This window comes from Poecilia reticulata, chromosome 12, assembly GCF_904066995.2.
Source record: "Poecilia reticulata chromosome 12, P_reticulata-male-v2, whole genome shotgun sequence".
Classification (NCBI taxonomy): Eukaryota; Metazoa; Chordata; class Actinopteri; order Cyprinodontiformes; family Poeciliidae; genus Poecilia; species Poecilia reticulata.
In genome coordinates, this window is record NC_088841.1 from 31,034,028 (window position 1) to 31,053,762 (window position 19,735).

At 41.4% G+C, this 19,735-nt stretch overlaps 1 protein-coding gene across 1 annotated transcript; it reads right to left on the reverse strand.

The window, feature by feature from the left end:
* Window positions 1–916: 916 nt before the first annotated feature.
* On the reverse strand, window positions 917–17,265 carry LOC145554149 (ferrochelatase, mitochondrial-like). The gene is made up of 11 exons (XM_081613570.1): window positions 17,051–17,265; window positions 13,179–13,269; window positions 9,567–9,686; window positions 9,339–9,487; window positions 8,496–8,630; window positions 8,306–8,412; window positions 8,122–8,220; window positions 5,990–6,097; window positions 5,237–5,401; window positions 4,399–4,458; window positions 917–3,008 (listed from the first exon to the last, which is right to left on the reverse strand). Exons 1-11 carry the CDS (start codon window positions 17,085–17,087, stop codon window positions 2,871–2,873), a joined length of 1,209 nt encoding a protein of 402 aa, XP_081469696.1. The 5' UTR covers window positions 17,088–17,265; the 3' UTR covers window positions 917–2,870.
* Window positions 17,266–19,735: the final 2,470 nt, after the last annotated feature.

Below are 19,735 nucleotides of genomic sequence, written 5' to 3' on the forward strand. Positions count from 1 at the left end.
GGATTTTTCTTTCTTCTGCGTTTGTTCTTTTGGTTTGAGTTTTTAAGTTTCTGCCAAAAAAGTAAATCTCAGAAAACTTCTACAAAAGAAAAACTTGGAAATTCGAGTTTCAAAGTAAAATACGTACAACTTTAGAAATGTTCTGAGTTTGAAGAGTCGAAAGAAATGCATATACTTTTGAAACTCGGAAATTGTCACGTTTTTTCAAGAAAATTTCTAAGATTAATCTGAAAAAACATTTTTATAGCAAATTTACTGCTTTTAAAACTCAGACATTTTTGTTTTTTTCCCAGAACATTTCTGACATTAATCTCAAAATTTCTGAGTTTTTGGTTAAAAAATAGCCTTATTTTTTTCTAGAGAATGTATTTGAATTGTAAATGAATTTTACTCCTTTTCCATCTACAGTGGCTCTAATACGTCTCACCTTGAAAAGCAGAAAATATAAATATTTTGCCAATTTCCACCCGTCTGACTGTTGATTTGGAGTAAAGTTAAACATCATTTTTACTTTTTGGACAGTTTGATGGTTGAAACTTGGACACAGTTGGACAACGAACACCAAACACACATCCAGACTGCTTTAGGAACGGATATTTATATTATTTTGAAGGAAGACCTCATCATGTGTATTTATTCAACATCATGTCCTAAAATTCATACAGCACCAGTTGTTTCAACAAATAAATGCTTTCAAACTTTAAGTTTTACTATATTCACATTACTTTCAATACCTGGTTTGAACACAATAACAAATAAATCCAAAGAGTAAAAAAAAAAAAAAAAAAACGTGTGGCAACGATTCCTTGTTTTAAGCTACATTACAGAGTTAAATTAGGAAACTAGTTTTTATTTTATGGCCTGAAAACTTCACAGAGTAGATCTACAACCTTAAATATAAAAATGAGAAAGTAGCTTTTAAGATTACACTGAATTTTATTAATGTTATAATAATAAGTAGCTTCGGGTCAGAATTTTACCAGATTCTTGGTTAGCATCGATTAGCATAATTTCTGACTGAAAATGACCCAATCATGTATGAAAAACATAAGAAAATCAAACAAACACATTGAAGAACAAGAAGATATTTGCTAACATCTTAAAACACTCATTTCACTCAATATGTATAGAAAACAAGAGACGGACAAACACACATCCTTCACAGCAAAAAGCCCAGTGTTAAATTAACTCTGAAGAGTGTGGACTATATTAACACTGATAAAGTGTTAATATAAACTCTGTGGGAGTTAACAACAAAATTCCCAGTGTTGATTTAACTCCAACAGAGTTGATATCAACACCTTTTCAGTGTTTATATAGTCCACTCTCTTCAGTTAAATTAACACTGGGCTTTTTGAATTCTAATCCAGTGGAAGAACAAAAACAGGCAATTCTGTGCGTAGATTAGCATCAAGAAAAGTAATTTAAAAATATGCCTTCATGGAGATTTATCACAAACAGCAACTCTGAAAAGCTGGGAATGATGTTCCATCTTTACCAAAAATAAAGCCTTTAAGCAATGGCCGCTCTACTAAAGGTAGCACATGCTAGCTTAAATGGTATTGCTAAACAAAAACCATTTAGCATCTTTAATTATTACAGCAAGCATTAAACATAAAATCTCTGTCTCTGCTAGACAGCTTATACAAGCTAAGCCTTTGCATGCTGCTAACAGTAAGCTAACTATTTTCCATTTCCCTTTCAAATTAGTTTACATACATGTAAACAGTTTCAGCAAACCAACTAGTAGGTAAATGTTTTTCAGCTTGCTAACTGCTAGCCTTTTCAGTTAGCCTACTGCAAGCTAAAGCTTTGCTTTTCAGCTTGCTAGCACCATCAACTTGGTAGTAAAGCCTTTTCGTCAACACACTAAACCAATCCTCTGGTTACCTTAGCAAAGCAAACTCTTTATTTTCCCGATGTTAGCTGAGTTTACTGCAAAGTGAAGCTTCTTAGCTAGGAGAATGCTTTAAAAAAAGCTCCACTTTTTAAGTTAGCTTAATGTCTGCTAAATCTTTTCAGTTAGCATGTTAGGTAAATGTTTACAGTTAGCTCTTAGGAGGCTAAGTTTTACCGCTCTGTCTAAATTTTTACGCTAGCTTACTGGAAGCTAAATCTTTCCGGTTAGCATGCAGAAGGCTAGGTTTTACTGTTAGCTAAACCTTTTCAGTTTGTCAACCCAGCTAAAGATTTTCAGTTCAATAAGAACAGTGATGTTTCTCGGTCAAGTCACAGCAGGAACAAACAAATACTAATGTTGGGGTGGATTTTATCCAGTGTTTAAAAGGCACAAAGCTGCCAGAAAGAGCAGAAAAACTACAGAGCCCACATTTTTACACACTTGCATTTAAAGGCTGTTTATAGATGGAAAAAAGTAAATTTACCCCCAAAAACGTGGAAATTTCTGAGTTCCAGATGTCAAAAATGTTCGACTTTGGAAACTCAGAAAATGTAACATTTTTCCTGAGTTTTTTCTTGCAAATTTTCGACTTTTGGAGTGAAGAGATTAACAAGTTTTTCTCTAGAAACTGTCTGAGACTCATCTCAAAATTTCCAAGTATTTTTGGTGGAAATGGACTTTCTTTTTCAACGTATGGTGGCCCTAAAAAGCCGTGTAGGCATTGGATTAACACCTGCAGGACGTTCTGGAGCCATTTAACTAAATGTCTCTGCGGTCGGTGAAAAACGTGTCGGCATGGGAGACTTAAAGAAAATAAACTCAGTTCCTTTATCTACACGGACCAACCAACCAAAGGGAATCTCCAAAAATCACCATTTAAAATGAACTTGAGCCAGAATCCAGTCCGTCTTGCTGCTTGTTGACCAACAGGAGGCCTTCAGCGTCTCGGAGTTTGGTATAAAACGCGGCGTTATGACAGTTTCTGGCTGGCGAAGAAGGCCTTGGTCTGGCCGCAGGTGGGGTTGGTGCAGAGCGGGCAGCGCAGCGTCAGCTGGCGGGAACACGGCTCGTTGGACTTCAGGTGGGACTGGACCAGGTCAGCCAGGGCCTGGACACGAAAAGACCACAGCTGGAGACGCTTTTCAGGACATACTCATAAATATTCAAGCTGTTGAACATCAAACCAACGAGTCAGGATGAAGACGACCCGGTTGAGTCCGATACGGTTTTGCTCCTGACAAACAGCTGGACGTCATGAAATCGAGTTTTCACGGAAAAAGTAACTAAATTAGATTCTGTTAGCTTGTGCTCTAAACGTTTCTTCAAATGTGGTGTCGTAGGTTGGAAGATTATAATTTTATTATTATAAGGTCAAAGGTCACATTAAACGTTTGCCATATAAACTTTATATTTTAATAAAACTTTGTGGACTTTTTCTTCCCACTTCATTTGAAATTATGTAGTTTTGTTGTTCCATAAATTGTAAACATTAAATTCTATTTTTATGACTATTTTAATGATTTTTTTTTAGTAATCGGTTATTCTCATGATTAATCAATTAACTGATTAATCACATAAAAATTTGGTGCATTCTGCAGATTTTTTATTAAACAATTTAGGACTTTGTATACATTACAAATACATGAAGAAATGCAAACAAAAATAATTTAAATGCCAAAAATGCCATTTTTAGTGAACTTGGTCATTTTTAACAAATGATGCATCTGCAGCTAAAAATACTTTCTATTAATCTGATGATTATTTATCAGATCAATAATTAGACAGAAAAAGGCTTAATGTTAAAAATCTAAAAGTGTCACCATTTTGTTCTGTTAAAACATTTTTACAGACAAAGAAAATTTCATATATTTAAAGCAACATTTATAGATTTTTGTTTACAGTTTTGCTGCTTTTTCAAATCTGTACACTCCTGTTAATGATTAATCGATTGTGAAATTACCTGATGACTATTTCAGTAATCGATTAATCACGATTAATCGTCTCAGTATTTGTAAATGCAGTGGATTATAATCCCTGCAGGTTTGTAATCTGAGCGCTGAGCCTCCGTCTGGCCGTGCAGAACCAGATCAACACATTTTTCTTCATCTTCCAGCAGCAGCAGTGAGGAAACCAAACCATCCTTCAGTAACTACCAACTAATCATCCTGTGGATATTGATTTCCTCCCAGGCCGACCGACACTCGCAGGTCTGGGAGGGTCTCTGAGCGCAGCGGGTCCGGCCAGCCGGGCCGCTCCGTTCTCCTGTAGTCAGCTCCAAAGGTTCCCATTGATCTGAACCTTCCTTTAATAACAGCAGCAGCTGCAGCGACTTCAAGCTAAAACAAAATCCTGTTCAAATATCCGGATGATTAAAAACATTTGATTCCAGTTGGGAAACACAAAGTGACGCTGCTCTGTTGGGTTTTTCCTTCTTTAATTCCTTCAATCAGCTGTTAGATAAAAAGCTAAATGTGACGGAGTGACGAGGATTCGTTCACCTTCATGAAGAGAGGGTTTCCGTTCAGCGACTCGGCTCTGCGGATGTTCTCCACTCCACACTGGAGGAAACGGAAAAACATCATTTACTTTGATTAAAGCTACATTTTCATACAGGATGGTTTTATCGCTTTAAGGAAAAAGTACAGATAAATGTTCGCCTGCTCAATTTGCACCGGTTTTCTCTAAAATAAACTTTTTTATTTGTCATTTTTTTGTTTTCCAAAAACTCCAGCAGCCGTTGTACAGCGGCAAAACCAACTGACCAAGCATGCTGGAACTCTTGGTGGGGTTGCTAGGCAACGGGGCTGGGCTTGGCCGGGGTTGCTAGGCAACGAGCTGAGACCTTCCAATCCAGATGTTTCTGAAACGGCTCAACGACACTAAAAAACATTAAACTCATTACCAAAAACCGGTTTTGTAAACCGTTTCTAGAAGCAGCTGAAACCCAAATGAAGGTTTAAAAAAAGTCAGTAATGGGTCCTTTAAGAGGAAAATAGTTAATTTTGGAAGCATTTCAACAAATGAGTTATAACATGTTGGATCAATAAAGTATTTCTGACTCGGCCTGCACTTGTTTTCTATATTTATTGTTTTCTTTTAACCTTTAAAATTCTTCAGGTTTTGATCTCTTCAATTTGAGAAAAAAAAAAGGTTATTGGGCTTCATTTGCACTTTTTTAAAATCCATTTATTCCGTTTTAATCTGAAGATTCAAATGTATTTTCCTGGAAGTTCTTCTAACATGTGAAGCAGTTTGTTATGAACAGCCGAAATTAAACGGTGAACATTTGAAGGTCACGGTTTACATGCAGGAACTGTTGGTGGTCAGTCTCCTCACCTCTTCGGCCAACACCTGAGCGTACTCGATGTCCAGCTCATGCAGCGTCTCTATGTGGTCGGACGTGAAGGCGATGGGAACCAGCAGGATGTTCTTCTTCCCGCGCTCACTCAGACCTTTGATCACCTCGTCGGTTTGGGGCCCGAGCCACTGCATGGGGCCCACCTGCAACTGCAAACCGAGGGTTAAACCTGCAACGGCAAACCAACAGTTGTTGGTTATCGTCTGGCGCCATCTTGTGGGGAATAATTAACAGTGCAGCAGATAATTTCAACAGTTGAGCAAAATCTTTCCCCTTAATTGTTTCCCTTTGCCAATATTTATTATATTTTTGTTGTCAAATCTTACATATTTGCACCAGTTTAACCGACAGTTGCTTTATTTTTCAAAATAGTTTCTATGGAGAATTTATTTTTGCACTAGAATCAAAAATGAGTTTGGTGTCAAATCATAGCCAAAATATTTTAAACACCTTTACAAGCAAAAAGTCTTAGTTTCTGATTTTTCTACATATTACTATAAAGTTGCATGAATAAAATGACCAACGTTGAAAACATGATGTGACATAAAGTTCATCCACGTTATTAAAACTATAACACTATAAGACATTAACTCGTTTAAAAGGTTCAAACGTGGCGGCCATCTTGGAAAGTTACATCCTGAAAACCAAGTGGCTAAAGGGAAATGTGAATAAAGAAGAGGAAGTTAATGTTTACAGTAACATGTAGCATTAGCATAAACTCCCTGACCCACCCTGGACTGCCACACCAGTCTGTAGGGGTTGCAGTGTCCCAGTCGCTCCATCACCCGCTGCACCGTGGCGCCCACTTCCTGCGGGTACGGATCGCCCCGGTTTACCACCTGCAGACACAAACAGGACGTCTGCAGGAGACTTTCCAGGAACTTACTGGAGACTTTTACTGACCGTAACAAAAACGTTTTTGCTGCTTTATCAGAAATTACTGGTAACTTTTCAGAAACTTTCTAGAAATTTCTAATCTCCTGGATTATTTTCTATGAAATTACAAAATACTTTAGTGCAGCTTAAAGGATAATGTCCCAGAATTCACAGCATACGTTTCCAGATTATTCAGGGTTCTTTCCAGAACTTAGATGCTGCTTTGTCTTCAGCTTATTTTCTTCAAACATTTTTGCAGCACATACTGTACGTTTTTATACTTACAGGGTAACTTTATGCAACTTCAAGTTTCCAAAAACGAACATGTTACTTTCTCAGATCTTACAGGATACATTTCTAAAACTTGTGAGACATTTTCTAGAACGTTCCAAGTTACTTTAGAGAACAGTTGGATGGTTTGTTGGCTGGATGAACAGTTGGATGGCTTGTTGGTTGGATGGTTTGTTGGTTGGATGGTTTGTTGGTTGGATGGTTTGTTGGTTGGATGGTTTGTTGGCTGGATGAACAGTTGGATGGTTTGTTGGTTGGATGGTTTGTTGGTTGGATGGACAGTTGGATGGTTTGTTGGTTGGATGGTTTGTTGGCTGGATGAACAGTTGGATGGCTTGTTGGTTGGATGGTTTGTTGGTTGGATGAACAGTTGGATGGCTTGTTGGTTGGATGGTTTGTTGGCTGGATGAACAGTTGGATGGCTTGTTGGTTGGATGGTTTGTTGGTTGGATGAACAGTTGGATGGTTTGTTGGTTGGATGGTTTGTTGGTTGGATGAACAGTTGGATGGTTTGTTGGTTGGATGGTTTGTTGGTTGGATGGTTTGTTGGCTGGATGAACAGTTGGATGGCTTGTTGGTTGGATGGTTTGTTGGTTGGATGAACAGTTGGATGGCTTGTTGGTTGGATGGTTTGTTGGCTGGATGAACAGTTGGATGGTTTGTTGGTTGGATGGTTTGTTGGTTGGATGGACAGTTGGATGGTTTGTTGGTTGGATGGACAGTTGGATGGTTTGTTGGTTGGATGGTTTGTTGGTTGGATGGTTTGTTGGTTGGATGGACAGTTGGATGGTTTGTTGGTTGGATGGTTTGTTGGTTGGATGGACAGTTGGATGGTTTGTTGGTTGGATGGTTTGTTGGTTGGTGTTGTTGGTTGGATGGTTGGTTGGATGAACAGTTGGATGGTTTGTTGGTTGGATGGACAGTTGGATGGTTTGTTGGTTGGATGGACAGTTGGATGGTTTGTTGGTTGGATGGTTTGTTGGTTGGATGGTTTGTTGGTTGGATGGACAGTTGGATGGTTTGTTGGTTGGATGGACAGTTGGATGGTTTGTTGGTTGGATGGTTTGTTGGTTGGATGGTTTGTTGGCTGGATGAACAGTTGGATGGTTTGTTGGTTGGATGGTTTGTTGGTTGGATGGACAGTTGGATGGTTTGTTGGTTGGATGGTTTGTTGGTTGGATGGTTTGTTGGTTGGATGGACAGTTGGATGGTTTGTTGGTTGGATGGTTTGTTGGTTGGATGGACAGTTGGATGGTTTGTTGGTTGGATGGTTTGTTGGTTGGATGGACAGTTGGATGGTTTGTTGGTTGGATGGTTTGTTGGTTGGATGGTTTGTTGGTTGGATGGTTTGTTGGTTGGATGGCTTGTTGGTTGGATGAATGCTTTAAAAAATGCTTTACTTTAGCAGAGATTACCGGTCATTTTCCAGAATACCTTTCCAGGTTAAGTAAGTTACGTTCCAGAAACTCACTGGAGAAACTTTCTGAAACACTTTTAGTTTCCAAGATGTAAAGGTTGCCTTTCCAGAACTTTGTTCTTTATATTTAGTTTTCAAGCTATGATAGTCTCGTTTAAGTTTTGGCTTTAGTGTAAATCGCAGCAAAACGTCTTAAAAACCCTTCAAGTTAAAACGAATCAGGATGTAATTGATTGATTAATCAGCCTCATCAATAAATCCCAGATCTTTTTGACTTACAGACATTGGAAGCGAATGAGCCGAGAACAAAATGACGACATCTTCTCTCTTATCGTCTGGAAACTTCAGCAGCTCATTTCTGATGTGTTCTGCAAAACACTAAAAAAAAAAAAACATTAAATTTAGAAACATTTTCTAATTTTTTTATTTTTATTTGAATTTTCCAGCAGCTGTAATTTCTAACCTCCACCAGCAGGGGGTGTGTTGGCCAGCGGTCGATGACGCTCCAGCGCATCTTCGGCCTGTCTCCTCTGTTGCTATAGTAACGGTAGATGGCGTTCAGGCTGCTGCCTGTTGACGGAGACGACGCGTTATCGCTTTAAGCAGCAAACCGAATTCGGATCGTCTCCAGAGCGAACTGACGGGCCGCCAACCTGTGGTGGAGCAGCTGTACTGGGGATACTGGGTGAAGGCCACGGCTCGCTCCACGCCGTCCCGCTCCATCTCCTCGATGGCGTCCTCCGTCAGCGGGTTCACGTACCGGAAGCCGATGTAGAACTTGTGAGGAGCTGAGAAAAGGTTTGAAATAACGAGTCGGTCCAATCAAACGAACAAACTAAAGCCAAAAAGAACTGTTATTTCAAAGCGATTCTTCTTTTTGAACACATTCTTTAAGGTGAACCGTCTCATTATTCTGAACAGATTACTATTATTTTGAACAAAGTTTGTAAAGCTGCTTGGTTCTGGCATTAAACTGCCAACTTTAACTAAAACTGAGAGGAAAACGCCACAAAAGTCTGAAAACAGACAGAAACTGTGCTGAGCAGCTGCGGATTGCGGCGCTTCAGATAGCAGAGTGCTGCAGGGCGTGAGCAGACACTCCTCCACTATCTTCCCTCACAGTTTGGTTATCAGATGACAGCGCTAACGGCGATGCTAGCAGCTTCCACAGATGCTTCTTTCACTCTGTTCCGTCTTAATCCAACTGCACAGAATGAACGGTTCCAGGATTATTGTTTATGATCATCTCTATTGTAGAAGTACCATAACCCACTGTCTGTCTGTGTCACGCACAAATCTGTCCCCCTGGAAACACAACCTGATCTAACAATCCACAACGCTAACCAATTACAGAGATGCTAACGTCTTCAGAACATGCTAATTGTTTTGAGAAGTGCTAACTGATTTTACAGATGCTAACATCTTCCGGGGATTCTATTCAGTTCCAGAGATGCTAACTGTTTTCAGCGATGCTAACCGCTTCTAGAGATGCTAACCTGTGTCGGGGCTCATGTCGTCCAGCAGCCTCACCATGCCCTCGCCCTGCATGGACGTCCAGTGTTTGATGGGTGACCCGCCGCCAATCTTGCTGTACTGCTCCTGGATCTTCGGTGTGCGTCGCTTGGCGATGAACGGGCCGAGCTTGCTGCGGGGCAGAGAGCGGGTCAGAGGGTTAGCGAAGCGACAGAGATGCTAACGGAGACGTGCTAAGTGCTGAAGCTCACTTCTGAACAGGAAGCTTCATCAGGTCGGTGTCCATGAAGAGCCGCAGCAGGAAGTCGTGGACGTCTTCCAGTTTCTCCGGACCGCCCATGTTCAGCATCAGGATTCCTGTTTTAGGCTTCCTGATGGAGGAGAGATGGAGGCATCCAACTGTGCATCCAACCAACAATCCATCCAACTGTGCATCCAACCAACAATCCATCCAACTGTGCATCCAACCAACAATCCATCCAACTGTTCATCCAACCAACAATCCATCCAACCAACAATCCATCCAACTGTGCATCCAACCAACAATCCATCCAACCAACAATCCATCCAACTGTTCATCCAACCAACAATCCATCCAACTGTTCATCCAACCAACAATCCATCCAACCAACAATCCATCCAACTGTGCATCCAACCAGCAATCCATCCAACCAACAATCCATCCAACTGTGCATCCAACCAACAATCCATCCAACCAACAATCCATCCAACTGTGCATCCAACCAGCAATCCATCCAACCAACAATCCATCCAACTGTGCATCCAACCAACAATCCATCCAACTGTTCATCCAACCAACAATCCATCCAACTGTGCATCCAACCAACAATCCATCCAACTGTGCATCCAACCAGCAATCCATCCAACCAACAATCCATCCAACTGTGCATCCAACCAACAATCCATCCAACTGTGCATCCAACCAACAATCCATCCAACTGTGCATCCAACCAACAATCGTTCATCCAACCAACAATCCATCCAACTGTGCATCCAACCAACAATCCATCCAACCAAGAATCCATCCAACTGTGCATCCAACCAACAATCCATCCAACTGTTCATCCAACCAACAATCCATCCAACTGTTCATCCAACCAACAATCCATCCAACTGTTCATCCAACCAACAATCCATCCAACAATCCATCCAACTGTTCATCCAACCAACAATCCATCCAACTGTGCATCCAACTGTGCATCCAACCAACAATCCATCCAACTGTTCATCCAACCAACAATCCATCCAACTGTGCATCCAACCAACAATCCATCCAACTGTTCATCCAACCAACAATCCATCCAACCAACAATCCATCCAACCAACAATCAATCCAACTGTTCATCCAACCAACAATCCATCCAACTGTGCATCCAACCAACAATCCATCCAACTGTTCATCCAACCAACAATCCATCCAACTGTTCATCCAACCAACAATCCATCCAACCAACAATCAATCCAACTGTTCATCCAACCAACAATCCATCCAACTGTTCATCCAACCAACAATCCATCCAACCAACAATCAATCCAACTGTTCATCCAACCAACAATCCATCCAACTGTGCATCCAACCAACAATCCATCCAACTGTGCATCCAACCAACAATCCATCCAACTGTTCATCCAACCAACAATCCATCCAACTGTTCATCCAACCAACAATCCATCCAACTGTTCATCCAACCAACAATCCATCCAACTGTGCATCCAACCAACAATCCATCCAACTGTGCATCCAACCAACAATCCATCCAACTGTTCATCCAACCAACAATCCATCCAACTGTGCATCCAACCAACAATCCATCCAACTGTTCATCCAACCAACAATCAATCCAACCAACAATCAATCCAACTGTTCATCCAACCAACAATCCATCCAACCAACAATCCATCCAACCAACAATCCATCCAACTGTTCATCCAACCAACAATCCATCCAACTGTGCATCCAACCAACAATCCATCCAACTGTTCATCCAACCAACAATCCATCCAACTGTTCATCCAACCAACAATCCATCCAACTGTGCATCCAACCAACAATCCATCCAACTGTTCATCCAACCAACAATCCATCCAACCAACAATCCATCCAACCAACAATCAATCCAACTGTTCATCCAACCAACAATCCATCCAACTGTGCATCCAACCAACAATCCATCCAACTGTTCATCCAACCAACAATCCATCCAACTGTTCATCCAACCAACAATCCATCCAACTGTTCATCCAACCAACAATCCATCCAACTGTGCATCCAACCAACAATCCATCCAACTGTGCATCCAACCAACAATCCATCCAACTGTTCATCCAACCAACAATCCATCCAACTGTTCATCCAACCAACAATCCATCCAACTGTTCATCCAACCAGCAATCCATCCAACTGTTCATCCATCCAACTGTTCATCCATCCAACAATCCATCCAACCAACAATCCATCCAACTGTTCATCCAACCAACAAACCATCTAACTGTTCATCCAACCACCAATCCATCCAACTGTTCATCCAACCACCAATCCATCCAACTGTTCATCCAACCAACAATCCATCCAACTGTTCATCCAACCAACAATCCATCCAACTGTTCATCCAACCAACAATCCATCCAACTGTTCATCCAACCAACAATCCATCCAACTGTTCATCCAACCAACAATCCATCCAACTGTTCATCCAACCAGCAATCCATCCAACTGTTCATCCATCCAACTGTTCATCCATCCAACAATCCATCCAACCAACAATCCATCCAACTGTTCATCCAACCAACAAACCATCCAACTGTTCATCCATCCAACTGTTCATCCATCCAACAATCCATCCAACCAACAATCCATCCAACTGTTCATCCAACCAACAAACCATCCAACTGTTCATCCAACCACCAATCCATCCAACTGTTCATCCAACCACCAATCCATCCAACTGTTCATCCAACAACAATCCATCCAACTGTTCATCCAACAACAATCCATCCAACTGTTCATCCAACCAACAAACCATACATGGATGGATCCAACTGTTTATCCATTCAGGACGACGATGAGAGAGATCTGGGACGGACTTCCATCCCATCCCAAAGCACAAGTTTGTGTTGAACAGGCGGCAGATTCTGATTCTACAGAGAATTCACAAAACAGAACTGCAGACAATCGAACTGATCAAACTGACCCGGCTGGGGAGGTTTCTTCTGAGGTGAAAGTCACAGCACCGTGTTTGAGTTCACTGATTTCATGTCTGGCTTTTTCTGAGTAGACATCCATAAATGGCAGATCGTCCGGTGTCTCTGACAATGAATGTTCCCTGGACCAGGCAGCAGGTTTAACCCACAGAAGCAGCTGCACAGCCCCAGCCAAAAGTACTGTTCAAAAAAAGTCAAGGCAGTCAAGGCAGTCCTATAGACTGCCTGGTTCTCTTCCTTCTCACAAAGGAAGATGCCTTTGTGAGACGGCTGTAATTGGGACAAAGTCAGACATTCTTTAGGACAGTCTGACTGTCCTAAATGTCTGGAACCTGGGACCAGGTTCAAAACCTGGTACCTTCCTCCACACCAAAAACCATTCAACAGTTCATCCAACCAACAAGCCATCCAACTGTTCATCCAATCAACAAACCATCCAATCGTACATCCAACCAAGAAACCATCCAACCGTACATCCATTCAAGAAACTATCCAGCAGCGCATCCAACCAACAATCCATTCAACTGTTCATCCAACCAACAAACCATCCAACTGTTCATCCAACCAACAAACCATCCAGCTGTGCATCCAACCAACAAACCATCCAGCAGTGCATCCAGGTATGCAGGTGTGTGAGGTACCTGTTCTCCTGTGTTTCTGGAGCTGTTTTCTGAGCTAAGGCTGCAGCCGTGGATCGTCTCCTTAAAGTCAACCCAACATTGCTCCTGGACACTGAAACAGAAAGGAAAAACACTTATTGTTTCCATAGCAACGATCAGAAGCAAGACCTTGCCCCAGAACTACAGCGAGCTCACTGATGAGGTCATATGTGACATCATGTGCATCACAGCAGATCAAAGAAGTTCTGAGGCTTTGAATGCTGGAATCTCAACACATCAGCCAGAATCCAAACGCTTCATTGAGATTATTTTGTGACTAGTGACCATTTTCATTTTCCAACATGCCATATCCTTTTGCTTTACCACTTGGTTTAGGAGTCGGATATCTGGTGACAAAAGGGATGAAGAAGGTGTATGACCACTTCTTCCCAAAAGACGACTCAGACGAAAGGAGTAGAGACGACTCAGACGACAGGACCATTCAGGACGACGAAGAGCGAGATTTGTTCTGGGACGGAATTCCATCCCGTCCCATAGCACAACCTGACCCGGAAGGGGATGAAGAGAGAGATTGGTTCTGGGACGGATTTCCATCCCGTCCCACAGCACAACCTGACCCGGAAGGGGATGAAGAGAGAGATTGGTTCTGGGACGGACTTCCGTCCCGTCCCACTGTACAACCTGACCTGGATGGGGATGAAGAGAGAGATTGGTTCTGGGACGGATTTCCTTCCCGTCCCACAGAACAACCTGACCCGGATGGAGAACGACAAAACCACCCCGGACGGGGTGGTTCAACTTCTTCTTCTGAGGAAAGACTTTGGGACCAGGACTTGACCATTTCACAGAGGATGAACCTCCCCGGACGGGGTGGTTCAGCCTCATCTTCGGAGGAAAGACCTTTCGACCAGACTTTAACTATTTCACAGAGGTCGAACCTCCCCGGACGGGGTGGTTCAACCTCTTCTTTTGAGGACAGACTTTTCGACCAAGCTTTGGACATTTCACAGAGGTCGAACCTCCCCGGACGGGGTGGTTCGACCTCTTCTTTTGAGGACAGACTTTGGGACCAACTTGTGAACATTCCACAGAGGTCGAACCTCCCCGGACGGGGTGGTTCGACCTCTTTTTCCAGGGAAAGACTTTTCGACCAAGCTTTGAACATTTCACAGAGGTCGAACCTCCCCGGACGGGGTGGTTCGACCTCTTCTTTTGAGGACAGAATCTGGGACCAGGTTGTGAACTTGCCACAAAGGACAAACCACCCCGGACGGGGTGGTCAAACCTCTTCATTTGAAGACAGAATTTGGGACAGGTTTGTGAAAGGTTCTTAACCTCAACCTCTTCAACCTCTTCTCTGACTACAGACTTTGCGACCAGACTTTAACTATTTCACAGAGGTTGAACCTCCACGGACGGGGTGGTTCGACCTTTTCTTTTGAGGACAGACTTTTCGACCAAGCTTTAGACATTTCACAGAGGTTGAACCTCCCCGGACGGGGTGGTTCAACCTCTTTTTCCGAGGAAAGACTTTTCGACCAGGCTTTGACTATTTCACAAAGGAAGAACCATCCCGGACGGGGTGGTTCAACCTCTTCTTCCGACTGTGGACTTTGGGACCAGATTTTGAACATTTCACAAAGGAAAAACCATCCTGGATGTGGTGGTTTGCCATTGGAAGAGGAGGAGAAACTCTGGGACCAGTTTTTACTACAGAAAAACTGATCCAGATGGTGAAGTTTTCTATGACTTTCTTTGACAAAAAGATTATTTTGCGATTACAGCTGCCGCAAAGACAGGAGCCTCATGACAACGACGGAGGACAACCTCTGTACCAGTTTCACAACACTCTCAGAAATGGTTGGTTGTTTTTAAAGCGTTCAGAAGACGACGTGTACAAGAGGGAGATTCATCATGAGACTCAAACACATGAAGACAAACACCACACTCTGCAGAAAATCCTAGCTAACGATTTCTCCTGCCACTCCTCTCAAAAACAACCAAGCTGGTTTTGGAGAGGAGCAGGAAACAATGAATATTGTGAATAAACTATAAAAAGTTAATATCCTGTTTGCAGGTTTCTCTCCAGACGCTCCGGCTTCCTGCTACAATCTAAAGTCATCATTGTTGGGTTGATTAGTCTCTAAATTTTCCTCTGGTGAGAACAAAACATTCATTTTGTGAATAAAACATCAGGGCTGCACAGTGGATCAGTTGGTACCACTGCTGCCTTGCAGTAAGAAAGTCCTGGGTTTGAATCCCAGCCTGGTTCTGTCTGCATGGGGTTTTCTGCTTCTCCAGGTCCATATGTGGGTTCTCTCTGGGCGCTCCGGCTTCCTCCCACAGCCCAATAACATTTACTGCACTTTATTATGGATGTGTATTATTGTTGTTACGGCCCTGGGCCTGAAGGGCTGGGCTCCAGGTGTCTTGTTGTCTGTCTTTGTGCTCCTCCCCTTTACAGGTGCTGCTGATCCGGTTCATTTGGAGCAACAGAGCATTTAAACCTGGTGGTCTCCACCTTCAGCATCCACTCTGCTTCTTGATGTTTGTGGTGCTCTGTTGTCGGACATTTCAGTTTGTTTTTGCACTTCAACACTTCCATATGCACTCACACGTCACATCCAAGCGTTTGCATTACACCACTGATACTGACATCCACAATACATTGTTGTCATCTATAGATATATATCCAGGAACCTGAGCTCTTAATCGATCTATAATTTATTTGAGGGTTTTATTGTTAATTAGTTGGTCATTTTTTCTGCATTTGTTGTGTTTGGGTTTAGCGTTGGTACCGGATGTGCAGATTAAGCTTCAGATTATTTGAATTTTCTCCTGAAAAAAGATGGTTAATTCATTGGCTGGGTGATGAAGTCATTACTTAGTAAAGCCTTTGGCGTTAACGACTGAATATTTGAAACAGCCAGTTTGTGTCAGTTGGTGGGAGATTGTGGTTCCTTTAGACGGGAAAGGTCTGATGTTTATCTTCAGGATGCTCCACGGGGGAGAGCGTGTACGTCCTGTTCTGTAGTGTGTGGGGGGGCAGACTCATTCTGGAAGAAGACCGGTGTAAAAACAATGTCTGGCATCCAATCTCAGACTTCAGAAACCATTGGCAGGCACTCTGTGGAATCAGAGTCCAGTAGTTTTGCGTTTAACAGCGTAAGAAAAGCAAACATAACGTTTAAACTTTCAAAACAGCTGCAACGTTCATGGCCCCAACGGCTGCAGTATGGCGCTTGGCCGCCAGGGGGAGAGCGTGAAAAGGTTACGCAAGTGTAAAAGTCTGCAGTTGTGTAACGACGTGTAACATGTTGGCTTGTCACTTCGCTTCCCGCGTCTAAGCAGAACCATGATGCGTTCACGGAGCAGCTTACTGACGCTAAATGGGGGATAAGATCATTATGTAACGGAGACGTTAAACTGAAACACACAATTAAGGCTGGAAACTTTGTCAAGATGGAGAAAATCAGCACTGGAAACAGGAAGCACGAACATCTTGAGATAATTCTAAACTATTTAAATACACCGAATGATTGAGAAGAGCAGACATGTTTTTAAATATTTTAAATACTAAATAGCGAGCTGCTGATTATTATAAGTTTTCGCGTCGTAATAAGACGTGTTAAAGGGCTAGATGTCACGGTGAAGAGCTGTTTTTGAAAATCTCCCGACCGGAAGTTGTATCTTCCTTTTGGTAGCTTGATGCTTTTACACGTAGCGTCAATGTCAGGGTCCAAAAGAAGCCCCGACAAGAAAACAATACACTTTAAAACAACAAAAAAGCCATAACATTACTCTTTGTTTAAAGACATTTAAATTTGAGATAATTTTAAAATACCAGAGCGCAGTTTTCGTTTGTATAAATTTCTGAACATTCAGATACTCACAGTGAAACAAGCGCCCGGCGCTGCCCAGCGCTGCCATCCCGCTGCAGTTCCCGGATCCCGGCTGAAACACGCTCCAGATGACCGCTCTGCCTCCGGTGGATCCCACTCGTGTCAACAACCCACAGGACAGGCTGAATCGCGGGTCAGCCCCGGTGCGAAAGCCAGATTCCTTCAGCTACAGCCGGCTGAAGGCGCGGACTTCCGGCAAGTTTAATGTGATAACAACTCACTTCCGGTTACAGACTTAGAAAATAAAGTCGCGGCGCAGCAACACTCTTGATGAGGACGAAATTATGTTTTGATATAATATATATTTTAGAAATACATGTCACTGGAGTATAAAAATGCAACGTTATGATATATATTTTTATTTCATTGGTCCATGTGGCTATTTTAAATGTTACACAATGAAGATGTTTTTGCTTTGGTAGCAATCAGTCATGCAACCAATCTGAAGAGGCTTCTGACTGAAGACTGCTGCTGCATGATAGTCACATTTATTTCATTTCAAAGGAAGCTGTAGTTTTATTTTTATGCTCCAACTTGCCTGTTACTTGCTGGGATATTTGAATTTAACAGGATAACGACAAAGGTGAGGGGGAAATTGTTTCAAAACTATATTGCTTTTAATATGAAATGTGTTTTGCTCCTTCACTTCTGGTTAAAACCGCTGGCTTGATGTCATTGGTCATCAGTATTGCGTCACATGCACGTTTATCTCGTTCCTTTAAACACGCCCACATTACAGAACACATTTGATGCCTGATGGCAGAAAGAAAAGATCAGAGTTAAAACTCACCGGTTTGTTTTTGTAATTAAATTAAATAATAAAATAGCTCTGGGTGAATAATAACAGCCTGAAAAGACTAAAACAACATCAATATTACACACATGTAATATTGATGTTGTTTATAGGTTTTCACTGATTCAAATAAAGGATCAGAATTATATATATATATATAAAACTGATTATAATTTATCAATACCAAAGATGAAATTGATTATTTGTTGACAAGCTATTCCAAAGTGTAAAGTAAATATATAATACAAATATAATCATTAGCAATATAAAATTAATTTTATAAAATATATACCTAAGTGTGATGATGTAAGTAATTTAAATTTTATTAAATATGAAACTAAATGAAATCAAAAGAACTTTGAAAATGACAGAAAAATATAAAAAATACATATTTATGTGTGTGTGTGTGTATATATATATATGGGTTTAAATAAACCTACATTTTAGCTCAGTTATATTATTTCAATTTTCAAATGTGTCTTTTGCATTTAATTTTGGTTTATTTCTTCAACAAACCTTTAAAAACAAAATAACAAAAGCAGGAGTTCACTGTAAGAAATGATCAGATTGTTTAAAGAGGTTGTCTCAAGTATTTTTAACCTTTAATTATAATTTTGACTTGAATGTTAGACTTTTTTTTCTTTTGCTATTTCCTGATTCATGCAGATAAAAACACCTCTGCTCTGCTTGGTGAGCTTTTAGTTTTTAAATTGTCCCACATTCCTTCTGACTCAGATATATTTAAACTGAAGCTTAAAGAGGAACAGAATTAAACCAGCAGCTCATCAACGAGGAGGTTTTCACATGAGAACCTGTTTCTTTTTCTGTGTTGGAGGATAAACTTTGAGAAGTTCAGTTCGCAGCGGCGCCCAGTGGCCGCCAGAGGAACTGCAGCTGCATGTTTACAGCAGAAACGGACCTAAAAACAATCCAAGTTGATCCAATTTAATACAATTAACCAACTAATTGATTTAGATATATGGTATTTATCAATTGTTTACAGATAAATGTCTTTAGAGCAGCACTTTTTGAGTATCAAACAGAAATGTTTAAAATATTCTACACCAGAGGGCAGTGTGCTGCCTGTTAGACCATTGGGGGGAACAGTACATTTCTGCCAAAAATACTCAAACACGTTGAGATTAATGTAAATCACAACAAAACTTCTTAAAAACCGTTTAAGGTTAAACGAATCAAGATGTAATTGATTGATTAATAAGCCCCATCAATAAATCCCAGATCTTTTATTTTGTTCTCGGCTCATTTTGAGCCGAGAACAAAATGACATCTTCTCTCTTACTGTCTCATTTCTGATGTGTTCTGCAAAACACTAAGAAAACAAAACATATTTAGTAACATTGTTGAATTTATTTATATTTTGTCTTTTTTTTATTTTAATTTTCCAGAAGATCAAAAACTTTGGGACCAGTTTTTCAACTGTTCCCAAAAGAAGAAAGGCCGCGGACGAGTTAGCTCACCTTTGAGGATGAAGAAACGTGGTGGCTCACCGTCGGAAAATGAGGAGAAACTTTGAAATAAGTTTTTGGGCCTCTCACAAAAGAACCTCAAACACGGTACCCGATTTCCCCATCAGGTACCGTTCTCCCATAGATTAGGAGAAAACATGGATGGTGTGTGTCTGATTAGGGCGCATGCAGTTGGAAAAAGTGGGATAACTTTGCTGAAACACCTTGTTTGAGCTTTTACAGTGTCTGTAGTTCTCTAGATAAGAGCACAGCGGGAGATGAAATGGGCGCCGATGCCACAACCCAAACACGCTTCACTGAGGGCGGATAACGCCGCCGCAGTCCAACTTTAGAACAACTGTGCAGAAATCCGGGAGATTAACGCAGACGGAGCAGAACAGAACAGCGATGGTCCAA

What these genes read in the sequence shown, in the direction of transcription:
- LOC145554149 (XM_081613570.1), bottom strand. Translation starts at nt 17,087, where the DNA reads ATGGCAGCGCTGGGCAGCGCCGGGCGCTTGTTTCACT. An exon ending in CACACCCCCTGCTGGTGGAG is followed by an intron (nt 8,221 to 8,305) that starts GTTAGAAATTAC and finishes TTTTTTTTTTAG; the next exon opens with TGTTTTGCAGAACACATCAG. An exon ending in CTCATTCGCTTCCAATGTCT is followed by an intron (nt 6,098 to 8,121) that starts GTAAGTCAAAAA and finishes TTGTGTCTGCAG; the next exon opens with GTGGTAAACCGGGGCGATCC.